General features: G+C 39.0%; 1 protein-coding gene across 4 annotated transcripts in view; it reads right to left on the reverse strand.

Annotated features, from left to right (window-relative positions):
- The window catches only part of lg10h19orf47 (linkage group 10 C19orf47 homolog), a 35075-nt gene that overhangs the window by 5874 nt on the left and 10176 nt on the right, over positions 1 to 19025 (reverse strand). The window contains exons 3-6 of one of the 4 annotated variants that reach the window (XM_062060240.1): positions 14721 to 14835; positions 11005 to 11086; positions 10732 to 10869; positions 10521 to 10670 (exon numbers count right to left, since the gene is read on the reverse strand). In XM_062060240.1, the coding sequence (XP_061916224.1) occupies positions 10521 to 10670; positions 10732 to 10869; positions 11005 to 11086; positions 14721 to 14835 (485 nt within the window). The remainder of the gene's footprint in view (positions 1 to 10520; positions 10671 to 10731; positions 10870 to 11004; positions 11087 to 14720; positions 14836 to 19025) is intronic. The other 3 variants (XM_062060243.1, XM_062060242.1, XM_062060244.1) reach the window with 3 other exon arrangements.

The raw sequence follows: 19025 nt of genomic DNA on the forward strand, positions 1-19025 counted from the left end.
CTGGTAACTACGAGGGATCGGAGGGAATATTGAACAACAAATCAATGATTAAAGTGACAAACTTGCCATTCCAATAATACCGTGTTTGTTGACAAGGACATACAGCCAGGGAAGCACAATCAATCTATTTATTAAGCAGAAGTAAAGTTAAAGTACCAATGATTGTCACACACACACACTAGGAGTGGCAAAATTATTCTCTGCATTTGACCCATCCCCTTGATCACCCCTTGGGAGGTGAGGGGAGCAATGAGCAGCAGCGGTGGCCGCGCCCGGGAATCATTTTTGGTGATTTAACCCCCAATTCCAACCTTTGATGCTGAGTGGCATGATGCTGAGTGCCAAGCAGGGAGGTAGGCTCCCATTTTTACAGTCTTTGGTATGACTCGGCTGGGGTTTGAACTCACTACCTGCCGATCTTAGGGCGGATACTCTAACCACAAAGCCACTGCGCAGGTGGCTAGGCTACAGGCACGTCTTTGAAGGAACACATATATAAATACACTCTGCGTTAAACTTATTTCAACTGCATTAGGCCAGATATTAGAATTGTTTTAAAGTAATGCATTAATTACTTTCCCTAGTACAGTGTTTTTCAACCACTGTGCCGCGGCACACTAGTGTGCCGTGAGATACAATCTGGTGTGCCGTGGGAGAGTATCTAATTTCCCCTATTTGGGTTAAAATATTTTTTGCAAACCAGTAATTATAGTCTGCAAATGATGTGTTGTTGTTGAGTGTGCTGTCTAGAGCTCGGCAGAGTAACCGTGTAATACTGATAATTCCATATCAGTAGGTGGCAGCCGGTAGCTAATTGCTTTGTAGATGTCGGAAACAGCGGGAGGCATCAAGCAGATAAAAAGGTATCTAATGCTTAAACCAAAAATAAACAAAAGGTGAGTGCCCCTAAGAAAAGGCATTGAAGCTTAGGGATGGCTATGCAGAACGAAACTAAAACTGAACTGGCTACAAAGTAAACAAAAACAGAATGCTGGACGACAGCAAAGACTTACTGTGGAGCAAAGACGGCGTCCACAAAGTACATCCGAACATGACATGACAATCAACAATGTCCCCACAAAGAAGGATAACTACAACTGAAATATTATTCATTGCTAAAACAAAGTAGATGCAGGAAATATCGCTCAAGGGAAGACATAAAACTGCTACAGGAAAATACCAAAAAAAGAGAAAAAGCCATTAAAATAGGAGCGCAAGACAAGAACTAAAACACTACACACAGGAAAACAGCAAAAAAAGTCCAAATAAGTCAGGGTGTGATGTGACAGGTGGTGACAGTAGACCTACTTTGAGACAAGAGCTATATTGATGCATGCTTGGTTATGCTTTAAAGTCATATCCAACAATTGCGACAACGACTTTTTACTGTCAACTGAGTTTCGTTTTTCAATAATTTCTGCTGGTGGTGTGCCTCCGCATTTTTTCAACGCAAAAAATGTGCCTTGGCTCAAAAAAGGTTGAAAAACACTGCCCTAGTGAATAATTATATTTATTAGAGACTAATTTAATTACTCTTTTGGTAAAGTAAGAAGGAACTATTTAATGACTTTTTAAAAGTAATTTTCAGAACATAGCCTGTCACACAGCATCATGAATCAGTTGACAGGTTGGTGTTCCTGGCTAACATCTTTGTTTATGTCCTTAAATAATGTTTGCCTATAAAAACATTATTGTTAAAGGTAAATTATTTTCATGTTGCTGACGTTTAAACACGTCCTCTTAAACTACGGAACTTTATTTCACATTTTGTTCTTTCGTATTTTGTTAGCTGAAGAATTGAGCACAGCTAAATGTTATTTTTAAGAAGATAGGAGATTATATTTCCATCCATCCATCCATTTCTACCGCTTGTCCCTTTCGGGGTCGCGGGGGGTGCTGAAGCCTATCCCAGCTGCATTCGGGCGGAAGGCGGTGTACACCCTGGACAAGTTACCACCTCATCACAGGGCCAACACAGACAGGCAACATCCACACTCACATTCACACACTAGGGCCTATTTAGTGCTGCCAATCAACCTATCCGCAGGTGCATGTCTTTGGAGGTGGGAGAAAGCCTGAGTACCCGGAGGGAACCCACTTAGTCACGGGGAGAACATGCAAACTTCACACAGAAAGATCGAACCCAGGACCTTCGAATTGTGAGGCACATGCACTAACCCCTGTGCTGGATTATATTTGACTATTCCAGGGGTCGGCAACCTTTACCACTCAAAGAGCCATTTTGGCAAGTTTCACACATTAAAGAAAGTAATGGGAGCCACAAAAATGTTTTTAAAATTTAAAATGAAAAACACCGCATACAAAGCTTACATGCTTTGTGCTATGTTAACCAGGGGTCTCAGACACACGCACCGGCACGCACTTTAATGTGGGAATTTGATGTTAGTGCAGCCCGCGAGTTTTGGATGAATGTCGCTTGCGTCACACTTGCCAACACTCTCATTTTTCCCGGGAGACTCCCGAATATCAGAGTGTGATGACACTGCATTTGGCGCCCTCTACAGTCTGCCCAATCAGTGTACCTGCTCGGCCACAAGTGGGATGCAGCTTTAGCTTGCTCACGTAAGAGACAGCAAGGCTACTAACTCAGCGGCCACACATCTTACACTGACGGTACCAATACCCAGAATCCCATGCAGCCCTAACTCTTCCGCTCAACCAACCACGAAGAGGGGGGGGGGGTTGATGTGTGGGGGGATTTGGTGGTAGCGGGGTGTATAATGTAGACCGGAAGAGTTAGGACTGCATGGGATTCTGGGTAATGGTTGTGTTGTGTTTATGTTGTGTTACAGTGGGATGTTCTCCAGAAATGTGTTTTTCATTCTTTTTTGGTGTGGGTTCACAGTGTGGCGCATATTTGTAACGTAACAATGTTAAAGTTATTTGATACGGCTACCGTCAGTGTAAGCTGTGTGGCTGATGAGTAAGTATGCTTTGCTGTCTCCTGTGTGAGCAAGTAATAACAATATGCAACATGTGGCTGGCCTGGCACGCTGTAAGTAAATGCAATAGAGGACAATTACTTCAGTGCAATTAGGGCACGCCCTTTATATAGTAATTAGAGTGTTAATAGGATTATTTTTTCCTGGGAGTAGTCTATGAGAGACACTGACATCCATAAGTCTCCTGGGAAAATCGAGGGGGTCGGCATGCATGTAGCTGAGCCGCATCAGAGTGGTCAAGGAGCCGCATGCGGCTCCGGAGCCGCGGGTTGCCGACCCCTGGACTATTCTAATGTTATTTTCAAGGCTTTTTCTTTTTTCTGATCTCAAAACACCTCTTAAGTTCGGATCCTATTATGCGAAACCAACTTTTGTTACTTGTTCAGTGGTGTGCCGTCAGGGCCAGCAAGGCCTTCTCTACTGGCCTAACATAACCAGAAATCATGATCATAATTAAAGATACATTTTTTTTTTTTTTATATCCATCCATCCATCCATCTCCCTAAATATGTAAAAGTATTCATATTCTCTTCATGTCATATTATGCTCCTTCCAGTGCTGTTGTTTTTACTTTTAGTTTGTATCCAATCAGAATTCAGCTAGCTTATGTTGCCATGCTGTACCAAATCTGCCTGAATTCTGCCTTCAGAACCAACAATGTGGGCGTCCGTGCACTGTAAGTAAACAGGGACATACTGTTGATAGACAGTTGTGATAGCCAATCAGCTCACAAGTTGTTGACAGTAGCCTATCTAGGTGGGATCTGAGCCCTGAGCTTGTGCAGCCCTTTTGAGACACTCGTGATTTAGGGCTATATTAATAAACTTTGATTGATTGATTGATAGGTAGCCTGATGTTAACGAGACTGTGATTGGATACTCACCAAAGTGAGCATCCAATCACAAGTTGCAACTTAGCAGAAAGTGTTGAGTTTGAGTTTATATGGAACATGCAAGCATACAACATGATACATCACAATTTCCAGTTTCTCTTTTCAACATGTTCGAAAAGGAGTGGGAAGAAGCAGAGCTTTATTTAATCCTACCCCTTCTCTTTTACATTACAGTTGCTAAAGCTTTTGTTCACTTCCTGTTTTCAATTTATTCACAATATACTCCTTAAGTAATCACAATAAAAATAAATAAATAATACTCGGTGAAGTAAGTTACATTTCATATGATGAGATGAGTAAGATTATTTTGAAAATGAATGGATGGATGAAATAAATTCAGAATGTTTATCATGGTTCTTCTTCTTTGTACTTTGTAAATACTTTAAATTTGAAGAGTTTCTTGAAGTGGATCATATTAGTACATTGTTTGATTGCTTTGCTTAATCCATTCCATCATTTAATTCCACATACTGATATATTGAAAGTCTTAGGTGTTGTTCGTGCATACAAATGTTTTGAATTACATTTTTCCCTAAGATTATATTTCTCCTCTTTTGTTGAGAAGAATTGTTGTATATTCTTGGGTAGCAGGTTATAGTTTGCTTTGTGTATAATTTTAACTGTTTGCAAATTCACTATGTTGTGGAATTTCAGTATTTTTGATTCAATAAATAAAGGGTTTGTATGTTCTCTATATCCAACATTATGTATTAATCTAACTGATCTTTTTTGTAACACCGTTAATGAATGAAGTGCACTTTTGTAGTTATTTCCCCATATTTCTACAGAATAACTCAGATATGTAACACCAGCGAGCAGTAGAGAATATGAAGTGATTTTTGGTCTAGAACATGTTTTGCTTTATTCATTATTGACGTGTTTCTTGCTACTTTATGTTTTATATTTTTTACATGAGATTTCCAGTTCAATTTATCATCAATCATTATATCCTTAGAAATTTGGTTTCATTTACTCTTTCAATGTCTATTCCGTCTGTTTGTATTTGTGTTTGACTTTCTCTTCTGCTGTTACCAAATATCATTATTTCAGTTTTACTGAGATTCAAAGATAGTCTGTTTTTGTCAAAACATCTTTTTAATTTGTTAATTTCTTCTGTTATTATTTGTATTAGCTTCTGTGTGTTCTCTCCTGAACAAAACGCTGTTGTATCATCCGCAAATAATACTAACTTTAAATCTTTTGTAAGTTTACAAATGTCATATACAGCAGTGGTACCCAACCACCGGGCCGCGCAAGAAATGTAATTTAAAAAAAAATAAATATATATATATATATATATTTTTTTTTAATTAAATCAACATAAAAAACACAATATATGCATTATAGATCAATATAGATCAATACAGTCTGCAGGGATACAGTCCGTAAGCACACATGATTGTATTTCTTTATGAAAAAAATAAAATAAATAAAAAAAAATAATAAAAAACTCCCCCCCCCCCCCCGGTCCGTGGGACAAATTTTCAAGCGTTGACCGGTCCCCAGCTACAAAAAGGTTGGGGACCACTGATATACAGTATATAGAGATTGAATAATGTTGGTCCTAGTATTGATCCCTGAGGTACACCACAGAATACAGAATATATTTAGCGTTGTAGATGTGTGTTCGCCTAGCTAGCTTAACATGTGTTGACCCACAAAGAAGGAAAACAAAAACGTTGATTAGGTGGCAGATATACATAGTGATGTTATGAGCTAGGTAACAGAAGTGTTTCCCATAAACTGCCAAGATACCTGTGGCGGTGGGGGCGTGGCTATGGGCGTGGTCACCATGACATCATCGAATAATTTGCATAATTTACTACAATGATATGATTTTCTCTAAAAAGGCTAAAAAAATGTATACTTACTAATTAATAATAACAATTTTGTTTTAAACGTCCATCCATCCATTTTACAATATAATTACAACGCTTTATGTACATATTTTTTTATACAGATTTGAACAATAAGTTATTCACTGAAATATATTTATTAATTGTGGTTCTTACAAAAAATATACCTTATAAAAATATAAAAGCTAAAATGTCTCTTAAAGCTCTGCCCCTTTAATTAGTGCATACTAAATAATTTAACTTTAGCCTACTGCTACAACCACATTATTTACCAGCAACATAAAGTGAAACAGAGGCAGAGGTGTCCTGCCACAGTCAGTAACAAATAAACAGAAAACAGTAGTGGTGGTAGATAGACACAGAGCTTCATCAAACATCTGATCCACTGAACAAAGAGCTCCAAAAATCTTGATCCTACACTTCTCTTTTGTAAAGTAAATCTGAACAGCCAATATGGGCATCTACATCAACTATATGATTTGCTTGAGAAGCTGGACAAAAAAAAAAAAAAAAAAAAAAAAATAAAAAATCTATTTGTGGCGGCCTTAATTATTTCGTGGCGGGCCGCCACAAATAAATGAATGTGTGGGAAACACTTAACAGGATAACTCCATTACCCAGCATGCCACAGTAGTGAAGAGCATGCACAGCAGCCACATTTAGGTTGTTGAATGTTGCCATGCCGGCAGCTGGATGTTATCCGTCAGTCTACCCCAGGGCAGCTGTGGCTACGAAAGTAGCTTACCACCACCAGGTGTAAATGAATGATGGGTTTTTAACATGTAAAGCGACTTTGGGTACTTAGAAAAGCGCTATATAAATCCCAGGTATTATTATTATTATTGACGAGCACGCTGTGGAGTAAACTTTAAGAAGTGAGCCCACACGCCTCGTCTGCATCTTTTATGATTAGACAAGACAACACATATATTTGCAAGGCCATTTTCAAGAAGGATATTTAAAGAGAAACTACATCTTGTGAGACCATGTCGGCCAACCCTGGAAGCTCGAGTGGGTTGTACAAATTGTGAGTTCAAATATTTGATTTCATTATTTTTTCGTGTTTAATATGTTTTTTGCAATTTTAATTTTGACAGTACCGCATAAGATATGTTTTAATTGCTGATGCGGGTTTATTGATTTTTAAATGCGCCAGAAAATAACCCGTTTTGTACACTGTTGAGGTGATTCAATGCTCAGTAGGGCGTAAATGTGTTTCTGTATAGTATTTCTCCAGCAATGGTCATGTGGTGACATCAATTATGGTATTTTGAGAGGTAATCCTTGAAGTCGGACATCACTGAAGGCCTAGGTGGGAAACGCACGGCCCACCACTGTACTTGTTGGTACTTGTTTTTGTGTATTTGGGATCTCCATCAGTCCCAAACATTCAAAATCAAAGCATGGTGGAGGTATATAGTTACGTCAACGGATAGTTGCATTTATGGGTTAGTTTATGGGCCAAACTATACCGGGATATTAGTTTAGGTCCATATCCCCCAGCCCTACACTATTGTTAGCGACAGTGCTAGCACAGTTTAGGAATGTTCTCTGTGTTTAATTGAGCCTAACAGTAGGCATTATTATGGCAATGTGTTTATATGTATGCGTGTACATGTGTACCTTGTTTGAGTGTTCATAATAAAATTGGGATATTTAAGACATTTCAATTTCCTCCTATTTTTTTGTGCTACAAATTTTTGTCATTTAGTAGCACATGTGCTACTAGTGAAAAGGCTAAGCGTATACAGCACTGCATAGCTAATCGAGGCAAAAAAATAAATAAAGAAGATGAATGTAAACCACACAGTGAATTGTACAGATAAATAGATACATATTATGAAGTTCTCAATAGTAATTAAATTCAGAGAAAAATATCGGTCCCTGGGGGGGATCATGACAAAAAATATTTAAGAAGCACCGCAGTAGATAATCAGGCCTTCTATCGGCACGAAGTACAGCGACGCAAACCCCGATAGAACATTTTCTAAATCAAGACTACATTTCTTGCAATTGGGTACATTTCTACACTATAATTTCCCATTAGATTTATTCTCATCTGCCAACTTCTTTTGGCTGTCTTTTTGACACTTACATGTCTCATGTAATGTACCACAGATTTGTTTTAAACAATTTTTACTAGATAATTTACTAACATTATCTAAAACCTCTAAAGGCTTAGTGGCCACATGCGTGGACAGCACCTTTTAGCTCTTATTTCCAAAATTGTGTACACTACTGAGTTGGGGTCTTATGTGGACACTTATACTGCAATCTGGTGGTGTCAGACAAGTATAACAAACAATGGAATTTGGAAAAAAAAAAGTGTAAAAATAAGAATTAGCATGTCACTAAACATGAAGTACACGTTTGTGTACTTATGGACAAAGTACATCATATCAAAAGCCGATTCTTAGTTTTTATTCTAATTAGGGTCCAAGAAGCCCAAATAGCAAAGAGAAATAAAAAAAAGCATGTAAACAAACAGCTTGGGCCTTGAAGGCCTACTGAAATGAATTTTTATTTATTTAAACAGGGATAGCAGATCCATTCTATGTGTCATACTTGATCATTTCGCGATATTGCCATATTTTTGCTGAAAGGATTAAGTAGAGAACATCGACGATAAAGTTTCGGTCGCTGATAAAAAAGACTTGCCTGTACCGGAAATAGCGTGACGTCACAGGTTGAAGGGCTCCTCACATTTCCCCATTTTTTTACAATGCAGCGAGATCGATTCGGACCGATAAAGCGACGATTACCCCATTAATTTGAGCGAGGATGAAAGATTCGTGGAGGAGGAACATGAGAGTGAAGGACTAGAGTGCAGTGCAGGACGTATCTTTTTTCGCTCTGACGTTAACTTAGGTACAAGGGTTCATTGGATTCCACACTTTATCCTTTTTCTATTGTGGATCACGGATTTGTATTTTAAACCACCTCAGATACTATATCCTCTTGAAAATGAGAGTCGAGAACGCGAAATGGACATTCACAGTGACTTTTATCTCCACGACAATACATCGGCGAAGCTCTTTAACTACGGAGCTAACGTGATAGCATCGGGCTTAAATGCAGATAGAAACAAAAGAAATAAACCCCTGACTGGAAGGATAGACAGAAAATCAACAATACTATTAAACCATGGACATGTAACTACACGGTTAATGCTTTCCAGCCAGGCGTAGCTTAACGATGCTGTTGCTAACGACGCCATTGGAGCTAACTTAGCTACGGGACCTCACGGAGCTAACGTGATAGCATCGGGCTTAAATGCAGATAGAAACAAAAGAAATAAACCCCTGACTGGAAGGATATACAGAAAATCAACAATACTATTAAACCATGGACATGTAACTACACGGTTAATGCTTTACAGCCTGGCGAAGCTTAACAATGCTGTTGCTAACAACGCCATTGAAGCTAACTTAGCTACGGGACCTCGTCAGAGCTATGATGAAAACATTAGCGCTCCACCTACGTCAGCCCTCATCTGCTCATCAACACCCGTGCTCACCTGCGTTCCAGCGACCGACGGAGCGACGAAGGACTTCACCCGGTCATAGATGCGGTCGGCGGCTAGCATCGGATAGTGCGTCTGCTATCCATCTCAAAGTCCTCCTGGTTGTGTTGCTGTAGTCCGCCGCTAATACACCGATCCCACATACAGCTTTCTTCTTTCCAGCCTTCATTGTTCATTAAACAAATTGCAAAAGATTCACCAACACAGATGTCCAGAATACTGTGGAATTTTGCGATGAAATCAGAGCTTTTTGTATTGGATCCAATGGGGTACCAATACTTCCGTTTCAACCATTGACGTCACGCGCATTCGTCATCATACATAGACGTTTTCAACCGGAAGTTTCGCGGGAAATTTAAAATTGTACTTTATAAGTTAACCCGGCCGTATTGGCATGTGTTGCAATGTTAAGATTTCATCATTGATACATAAACTATCAGACTGCGTGGTCGGTAGTAGTGGGTTTCAGTAGGCCTTTAAGAGGTTTGAAAATTGTAAAATTCTATAACACGCATACAAAGACTTCAGAAAACATTTCCCATTTGGCTACTCTATCCTGTAGCCACGCCCCCTAGGGTAATATACTTCCGATATTGCGACCTCTGTTTACAATCCGTCACGTCAAAAATAAACCTTCTCGCTGGCTACTTATAAATCTGGTTCGGAACTAACAGTATTCTGATTGTTATCATCCAAATATGATTGGCAGCAAAGTGGACAGCCGTCAACATTGAGGCACGGAGAGCGAATGGAGGCGACAACAAGTCAGCTAGCTAGATGATTAGCCAACTAGCTGGTTTGTTTCAGTGCTCCTGATCATCGCTCTGTCCTGCAACTCAGCGCGGCGTTTAGGAAAAGAGGAACAGCGACTATCTGCGGCTGAGGCGAGCGTTCAACAAATTTTGTTTAGATCCCATTTTTATTGATATTTTATTTTTAAAAAACGCGGAAGTGACATTTTGACATGAAAATTAATGTTTAAAAATGCGGATATCCGTGTTTCCGTGGAAATTTCACATTCCTGAACATCATACAAAGTTAAGACAGCTGTCATATTGGATAGTGCAAGTGTACCTAATTATGTGAAGCTACAATTTTAAACCATTACAGGATGTGAGAGTGGTTAGTGGGGTGTGAGCAACAGAAAAGTGATGGATAGCATGCCAACATTTTGGTTGGACTTTTAGAAGAGAAGAGTTGGTGAGTACTACTTTTAGTATTGATTAGTTGAATAGCCGCATTCAGCATCATTCCACGAGACGCCCAGCCTACTGGTTCAGGCCTACCTTTCTTGGCCTGTTGAGCCAGGATGCGGCGTGTGCGTGCCGTGGTGCCTTTGGGCATGTTGATGATGTACTTGCCTTCCATCTCTGCGGTCACACGCCGGTGCTTCGCGGCTGCCAACTCGTTCCCTTCGTCTGCTGGCTGACTTACAACTGAGGAACAAAGGTGATGGGTCAAACCAATGAAACGGTGTGGGAAACACGTGAACAGTACCTTGGTGTTTACCTGCTTTGCTATTCTTGTTTGCTGGCACGTTGGACACAGTGACTGAGAGGCGGTTGTCGGGTCGACGGGCTGGGGTGGTTGGTGGCGAGTCGTGGCTCAGAGCGTTGGCTATCATACGAGTAGCAGCTGGGAGTAGACACAAAGATTGTCTTCTAACTACAATTTTCCCTGCTGTCAAAACTTAAATGGGTATCTTAAATGGTATTATGGTTACTTTGGATGGTGCAAAGTGTAATTGTTAAGCTCTGAAAAGTTACTTACGAGTATTGGCAGTTCTTCTCAGCTCTGCTTTCACACTGGTCTGTCCTGAGTTGATGGCTTCTGTGGCCATTTTGCACATGTCCTGAATGGGGAATGAGTCGCAAAAGGGTTTTGGTAACACTTAAGCAGTGTGTCACCGCACAACTTTTGGAAGTCTCGTAAGTCCAGTTAAGACATAGGTGTCAAACTCAAGGCCCGCCACGTCATTTTGATAGGGCTGCGAAAAGCCTGGAAATAATATGCATCAATAAAGTCCTTTATCTTTCTTTCTTTTTATATTTTGAAAGAAAAAAAACATGTATTGCATGCAGTTATATATCTTTTAAACTTTATCCATCTAATAATAAAACAGATATTATATTATCATACATTCGAAAACATTTTGGGGTAAAACATTCATAAATATCTGCTTAACATATGATTTCAAAGCAAGTTATCCATCAAATTGTACACTTTAAAAAACAAAACAAAACAACTCAGTCTTCAACTCAGTCTTCAGAATCCTACCATAATTATTTACAGTAATACACTGTGAAAACAGCAAACATATTTTTTATGCAAAAAAAACCCAAAACTGGCAGCTCAATCACCAGAATTTTACAGTAAAATACAGTGTGACCAATGTACCGTAAATATTTTGGTAAAATTGTGCCATTTTTTTTTATGCAAAATCCACAGATTGTTTTTTTTTTTACAGTGTAGGTAAATTAAACATTTACTAATCAAATGTATAGGCAATCACGTGACAATATCATGTGGCAAATCCTTATACATGTATGTTTCTTTTATTAAAGGCCTACTGAAACCCACTACTACCGACCACGCAGTCTGATAGTTTATATATCAATGATGAAATCTTAACATTGCAACACATGCCAATACGGCCGGGTTAACTTATAAAGTGCAATTTTAAATTTCCCGCCACACTTCCGGTTGAAAACGTCTAGATATGATGACGTATGCGCGTGACGTAAACGGTTGATAGAAGTATTGGTACCCCATTGAATACAATACAAAAAAGCTTTGTTTTCATTTAAAAATTCCACAGTATTCTGGACATCTGTGTTGGTGAATCTTTTGCAATTTGTTTAATGAACAATGGAGACTGCAAAGAAGAAAGTTGTAGGTGGGATCGGTGTATTAGCGGTGGACTACAGCAACACAGCCAGGAGGACAGAGATGGATAGCAGACGCGCTAGCCGCCGAACTCACCTTAACTTCCTCCGTCTCGCCGACCGCATCTGTGATCGGGTGAAGTCCTTCGTCGCATCGTCGATCGCTGGAACGCAGGTGAGCACGGGTGTTGATGAGCAGATGAGGGCTGGCTGGCGTAGGTGGATAGCTAATGTTTTTAGCATAGCTCTGTGAGGTCCGGTTGCTAAGTTAGCTTCAATGGCGTCGTTAGCAACAGCATTGTTAAGCTTCGCCAGGCTGGAAAGCATTAACCGTGTATTTAAATGTCCATGGTTTAATAGTATTGTTGATCTTCTGTCTATCCGTCCTGTCAGGGATTTATTTACGTATTTTGTTTCTATATGCAGTTAAAGGCCTACTGAAACCTACTACTACCGACCACGCAGTCTGATAGTTTATATATCAATGATGAAATCTTAACATTGCAACACATGCCAATACGGCCGGGTTAACTTATAAAGTGACTTTTAAAACTTCCCGGGAAATATCCGGCTGAAACGTCGCGGTATGATGACGTATGCGCGTGACGAAGTCAAAGTAACGGAAGTTATGGTACCCGTAGAATCCTATACAAAAAGCTCTGTTTTCATTTCATAATTCCACAGTATTCTGGACATCTTTTGCAATTTGTTTAATGAACAATGAAGGCTGCAAAGAAGACAGTTGTAGGTGGGATCGGTGTATTAGCAGCGGACTACAGCAACACAACCAGGAGGACTTTGTTGGAGCGCTAGCCGCCCTAGCCGCGCTAGCCGCGCTAGCCGCGCTAGCCGCGCTAGCCGCGCTAGCCGCCGACCTCACCTTGACTTCCTACGTCTCCGGGCCGCCAAACGCATCGGGTGAAGTCCTTCGTCCTTCTGCCGATCGCTGGAACGCAGGTGAGCACGGGTGTTGATGAGTAGATGAGGGCTGGCTGGCGTAGGTGGAGAGCTAATGTTTTTAGCATAGCTCTGTGAGGTCCCGTTGCTAAGTTGCTAAGTTAGCTTCGCGTCGTTAGCACAGCATTGTTAACCTTCGCCAGCCTGGAAAGCATTAACCATGTATTTACATGTCCACGGTTTAATAGTATTGTTGATTTTCTATCTATCCTTCCAGTCAGGGGTTTATTTTTTTGTTTCTATATGCAATTAAAGCACGATGCTATCACGTTAGCTCGTAGCTAAAGCATTTCGCCGATGTATTGTCGTGGAGATAAAAGGCACTGAATGTCCATTTCGCGTTCTCGACTCTCATTTTCAAGAGGATATAGTATCCGAGGTGGTTTAAAATACAAATCCGTGATCCACAATAAAAAAAAGGAGAGTGTGGAATCCAATGAGCCAGCTTGTACCTAAGTTACGGTCAGAGCGAAAAAAGATACGTCCATCACTGTCTCTCAAGTCCTTCACTGTAACGTTCCTCATCTACGAATCTTTCATCCTCGCTCAAATTAATGGGGTAATCATCACTTTCTCGGTCCGAATCTCTCTCGCTCCATTGTAAACAATGGGGAATTGTGAGGAATACTAGCTCCTGTGACGTCACGCTACTTCCGGTACAGGCAAGGCTTTTTTTAATCAGCGAGCAAAAGTTGCGAACTTTATCGTCGATTTTCTCTACTAAATCCTTTCAGCAAAAATATGGCAATATCGCGAAATGATCAAGTATGACACATAGAATGGATCTGCTATTCCCGTTTGAATAAAAAAAAAATCATTTCAGTAGGCCTTTAAGCACGATGCTATCACGTTAGCTCCGTAGCTAAAGTGTTTCGTCGATGTATTGTCGTCACTGTGAATGTCCATTTCGCGTTCTCGACTCTCATTTTCAAGAGGATATAGTATCCGAGGTGGTTTAAAATACAAATCCGTGATCCACAATAGAAAAAGGAGAGAGTGTGGAATCCAATGAGCCAGCTTGTACCTAAGTTACGGTCAGAGCGAAAAAAGATATGTCTTGCACTGCATTCTAGTCCTTCACTCTAACGTTCCTCATCCACGAATCTTTCATCCTCGCTCAAATTAATGGGGTAATCGTCGCTTTCTTGGTCCGAATCGCTCTAGCTGCATTAAAAACAATAGGAAAATGTGAGGAGCCTTTCAACTGACTACATCACACTACTTCCGGTAGGGGCAAGGCTTTTTTTTTTAATCAGATACCAAAAGTTGCGATCTTTATCGTCGTTGTTCTCTACTAAATCCTTTCAGCAAAAATATGGCAATATCACGAAATGATCAAGTATGACACATAGAATGGATCTGCTATCCCCGTTTAAATAAAAAAAATTCATTTCAGTTGGCCTTTAATGTTACAAGTGGCTGGCCCTCTGAGGGCAGCCAAAACTGCAATGTGGCTCTCAATGAAAACAAGATTGAGTTAAGAGATGCTACAATCCAATAATGCCAATTTTCTCGAGGTCACGATTCCTCCTTCTAAAAAGTACAGCAGGAAACAGTGAAAACCACACTGCACCAGTAATAGATTTTAGTTCTGACCAAGTGACCATAGTCAGCATTTCATCAATTCCTAAAATGGGATCCTACCTGCCTGTGGACAAGCTTGGCGTGTTTGAGAATGGCAATGATGTCACCAACAACAGTGATGCCGAGGTCCATCATGATGTCCTTGCTCAGGTCCATCAGCATGTTCTTTTGAATTCTGTAATATCAAACAGCAAACACTTTTATTCTTGTGCATAATCCGCATTACGAATCATGTTGACATTTGGATCACAAGATTCGGCAATCTGATCATTTTCCAGGGTTCCCACTCTTACTCGGAGATTATTTTCCAGAACTTTTTCAGCTGCCATAGAGACAAGTTATCACGACATACACGAATATGGTAAATGGTAAATGGGTTGTACTTGTATAGCGCTTTTCTACCTTTTTTTAAGGAACTCAAAGCGCTTTGACACTATTTCCACATTCACCCATTCACACACTGATGGCGGGAGCTGCCATGCAAGGCGCTAACGAGGACCCATCAGGAGCAAGGGTGAAGTGTCTTGCTCAAGAACACAACGGACGTGACTAGGATGGTAGAAGGTGGGGATTGAACCAGTAACCCTCAGATTGCTGGCACGGCCACTCTCCCAACTTCGCCACGCCGTCCCCACGAATATGTTCCCATGTCCTCTTGGGTTGTGAAGATTGCAGAATCATTGATTTTTTTGATGCATCGCGATGCGGCATTTAACAATTAATATCTATTAGCAAATGTTAATATAAAAATATTTATTTTGCACGATAACAAAACCACATAATTACAACCGCAGCACCTGGAAGTTGGCGGGAACAAAAAAAAGCTGTATTGTAGCATCGACTGTGACTTAAAGTATGACGAGCAGGTGGTCCATCATTAATCGCTTTGTTGCAAAACTGTATACTGTAAACAAGAGCAACAAAAACTTTTTTTTTTCTCTTGACACTCAACGGTCTTCTTTTACTCCAGCCAACACACACACCAGGATGAGCCCCTGATGCATTCATGGCCACAGAAAAGGTTGAACATTACATACTAAAACACTATATGCAACTTACAGGGTGAAAATGTATTAAACCTAGAAAAAAAGCTGAGGATTTTAGTAAAAACAGGGGAGACTAATGATGATTTTCCTCTTTTCTTACATACATGTATAAGTGTTACAATGTTATATACTCATGTTAAATAATGCCAAAGCGTCAAATCATAAGGTCCATATATTTTGGCATGAGCTAGCCTTGCTAGTTTTGGTTTCTTTGAATGTTGTGTTTTGCAGTCTTTTTTTAACAACGGGCTATTTGTGATGTCACAGATTGACGGACGTACTTATGTGGGCATCCTAGTATCTGATGTCGGTCAGCCTCCTTTCCTGATGCTGTTAGCTGCAGCCTCTTGTGTCAGCCTTTCTCATCTCACGCCCTGCCGCCTAAATACTTAAACAAATAAATAATAACAAAAACTTCCGTGTTTATTCGCCCACATTTTACACGGGACTGTATTGTCAACATGGGCCAATTCAAAATTGGATTAGCCGCTAAACTTTGACGAGAAAGATGACGCCATTGCGACATTACAACTTGGTTTGAGGGACAAGAGAAGGTAGGATAGAGTATTATTTTCATCTAATCGTGGCATGATGTTCACAATAACACAGACGTGCAACATGCAGTCACATACAAGCTGGTATTTGCAGCTTACTTTAATGCTGCATTGTCGCGACCGATGAATCTATATATTATTTGTTTTCGACAGTGTCTAAAACAAAAAAAATAGAAACCGTTGACGGTGGCGAAAAAAATTCTACCAAAGCCTATCCAATACATATTATCAAGGATGTGTGTTATCATAGGTCCCCTTTGTAATAAGTAAAGCGTTTGAACAAAAGTCCTTATTTATTATTTACGAATAAGCATCTGTTTGTTTTGTATTAAACTTGACCGTCCGGGAACAGCAGAACATTTGGTTTAAAATAAGTCTTATTTCTAAGAGTTTATGTATTCAACTTTGTGTAATAAGAGCAGCTTTTTGTTGTAAGAAATGTGTTGCCAAATTCTGTATGGGGGAAAAAGTTGTATCGATAATTGTTATAATCAAATCATAGCCCCATAAATTGTAATGGTATGGAATTGTCACATACCAAGGATGACCCCCTCCTGTCCTCTGCATTTGACCCATCCCCTTGATCACCCCCTGGGAGAGTGTGACAATCATTGGTACTTTAACTTTAACTTTACATAACTAATTTTTGGCTGTGTCATTTTACGTAGGTGTAAGTTGATTTACCCAGATTGTTTGTAATGCAGTTATACAATCTATGGCTCCAATTTATCTATGAAAAATAACTATATAACTGAATATTGCAAACACACCCACACGACTAACTTTTTCAGGGGCTGTTTGTGGTTCTTTGTCGGTCGTGATCGTACAACTACTTCCTGTTTCTGTGTCTTTTGAAGCAGCCCCCGCTCATAAAATCTGTAATTCTATAATTGTCAAGCTGCCTTGATGTGGCCTTGCATGGCCTACAGTACAGGCCAAAAGTTTGGACAAACCTTCTCATTCAGCGTTTTCTTAATTTTCATGACTATGCTTCATGAGGTAGTCACCTGAAATGGTTTTCACTTCACAGGTGTGCTGGAAGCTCATGGAGAGAATGCCAAGAGTGTGCAAAGCAGTAATCAGAGCAAAGGGTGGCTATTTTGAAGAAACTAGAATATAAAACATGTTTTCAGGTATTTCACCTCCACATGTGTTCATTCATAGTTTTGATGCCTTCAGTGACAACCTACAATGTAAATAGTCATGAAAATAAATAAAAAGCATTGAATGAGGAGAAGGTGTGTCCGAACTTTTGGCCTGTACTGCATATTGCCAACATCAGAAAACTTTCTACAGAACTTGCAGTATGCCCTGTTTATGCCCTCCTTACACCTCTCCTAGCCAGTGGGGTCTTCAATCCACTCACTTTTAAATTTGGACTGTCTTCCAGACATTGTCACTCACTCCTGTAATAAGAGGACAACACAAATTTGAAATGGTACAGCCTGTCTTTTATTATAAATCTACCTGTTTCTACCTTGAAAATAATTTTTTACCTTGAAAATAATTTTTTTACCTTGAAAATCAAATTTTACCTTGAAAATCATTTTTTACCTTGAAAATCAACTTTTACCTTGAAAATAATTTTTTACCTTGAAAATCAACTTTTACCTTGAAAATCTGTTTTCACCTTGAAAATCAACTTTTACCTTGAAAATCATTTTTTACCTTGAAAATCATTTGTTACCTTAAAAATCAACTTTTACCTTGAAAATCAGTTTTTACCTTGAAAATCAACTTTTACCTTGAAAATCAGTTTTTACCTTGAAAATCTACTTTTACCTTAAAAATCAGTTTTTACCTTGAGAATCAGTTTTTACCTTGAAAATCAACTTTTACCTTGAAAATCAGTTTTTACCTTGAAAATCAGTTTTGACCTTGAAAATCGTTTTTTTATCTTGACAATCAACTTTTACCTTGAAAATAATTTTTTACCTTGAAAATCCACTTTTACCTTGGAAATCAGTTTTTACCTTGAAAATATTTTTTTTACCTTGAAAATCATTTTTTACCTTGAAAATCATTTTTTACCTTGAAAATCTGTTTTCACCTTGAAAATCATGTTTTACCTTGAAAATCAACTTTTACCTTGAAAATCATTTTTTACCTTGAAAATCAACTTTTACCTTGAAAATCTGTTTTCACCTTGAAAATCAACTTTTACCTTGAAAATCTGTTTTCACTTTGAAAATCAACTTTTACCTTGAAAATCATTTTTTACCTTGAAAATCAACTTTTACCTTGAAAATCAGTTTTTACCTTGAAAATCAACTTTTACCTTGAAAATCAGTTTTTACCTTGAAAATCTACTTTTACCTTGAAAATCAGTTTTTACCTTGAGAATCAGTTTTTTACCTTGACAATCAACTTTTACCTTGAAAATATTTTTTTTACCTTGAAAATCAACTTTTACCTTGAAAATATTTTTTTACCTTGAAAATAAACTTTTACCTTGACAATCTGTTTTTACCTTAATCCGTTTTTTGAAATCAAGCCCTTTGAATTGCATCAGATGTGTTTAAAAGTTACAAAATAAACTCAAATGTTAAATGATTGTTACAACACACTCATACACGGTATCCCAACAAGGGAAACAAGTTCAAATGAATTTGTAATAAAACAATTTACTGACCTATTTTCTTATTTTAGGCTTCCCTGTGGTTTCTGTGTGCATCCCAGTCTACTTTCACTGAAAATTACCAAGCTTAAGTCTACAAGAAAAGTTGTTCATCTTTAATATCTTCTCCCCCTCAGGAACAGGTTTT

The sequence above is a fragment of the Entelurus aequoreus genome, linkage group LG10, assembly GCF_033978785.1.
Source record: "Entelurus aequoreus isolate RoL-2023_Sb linkage group LG10, RoL_Eaeq_v1.1, whole genome shotgun sequence".
Lineage (NCBI taxonomy): Eukaryota > Metazoa > Chordata > Actinopteri > Syngnathiformes > Syngnathidae > Entelurus > Entelurus aequoreus.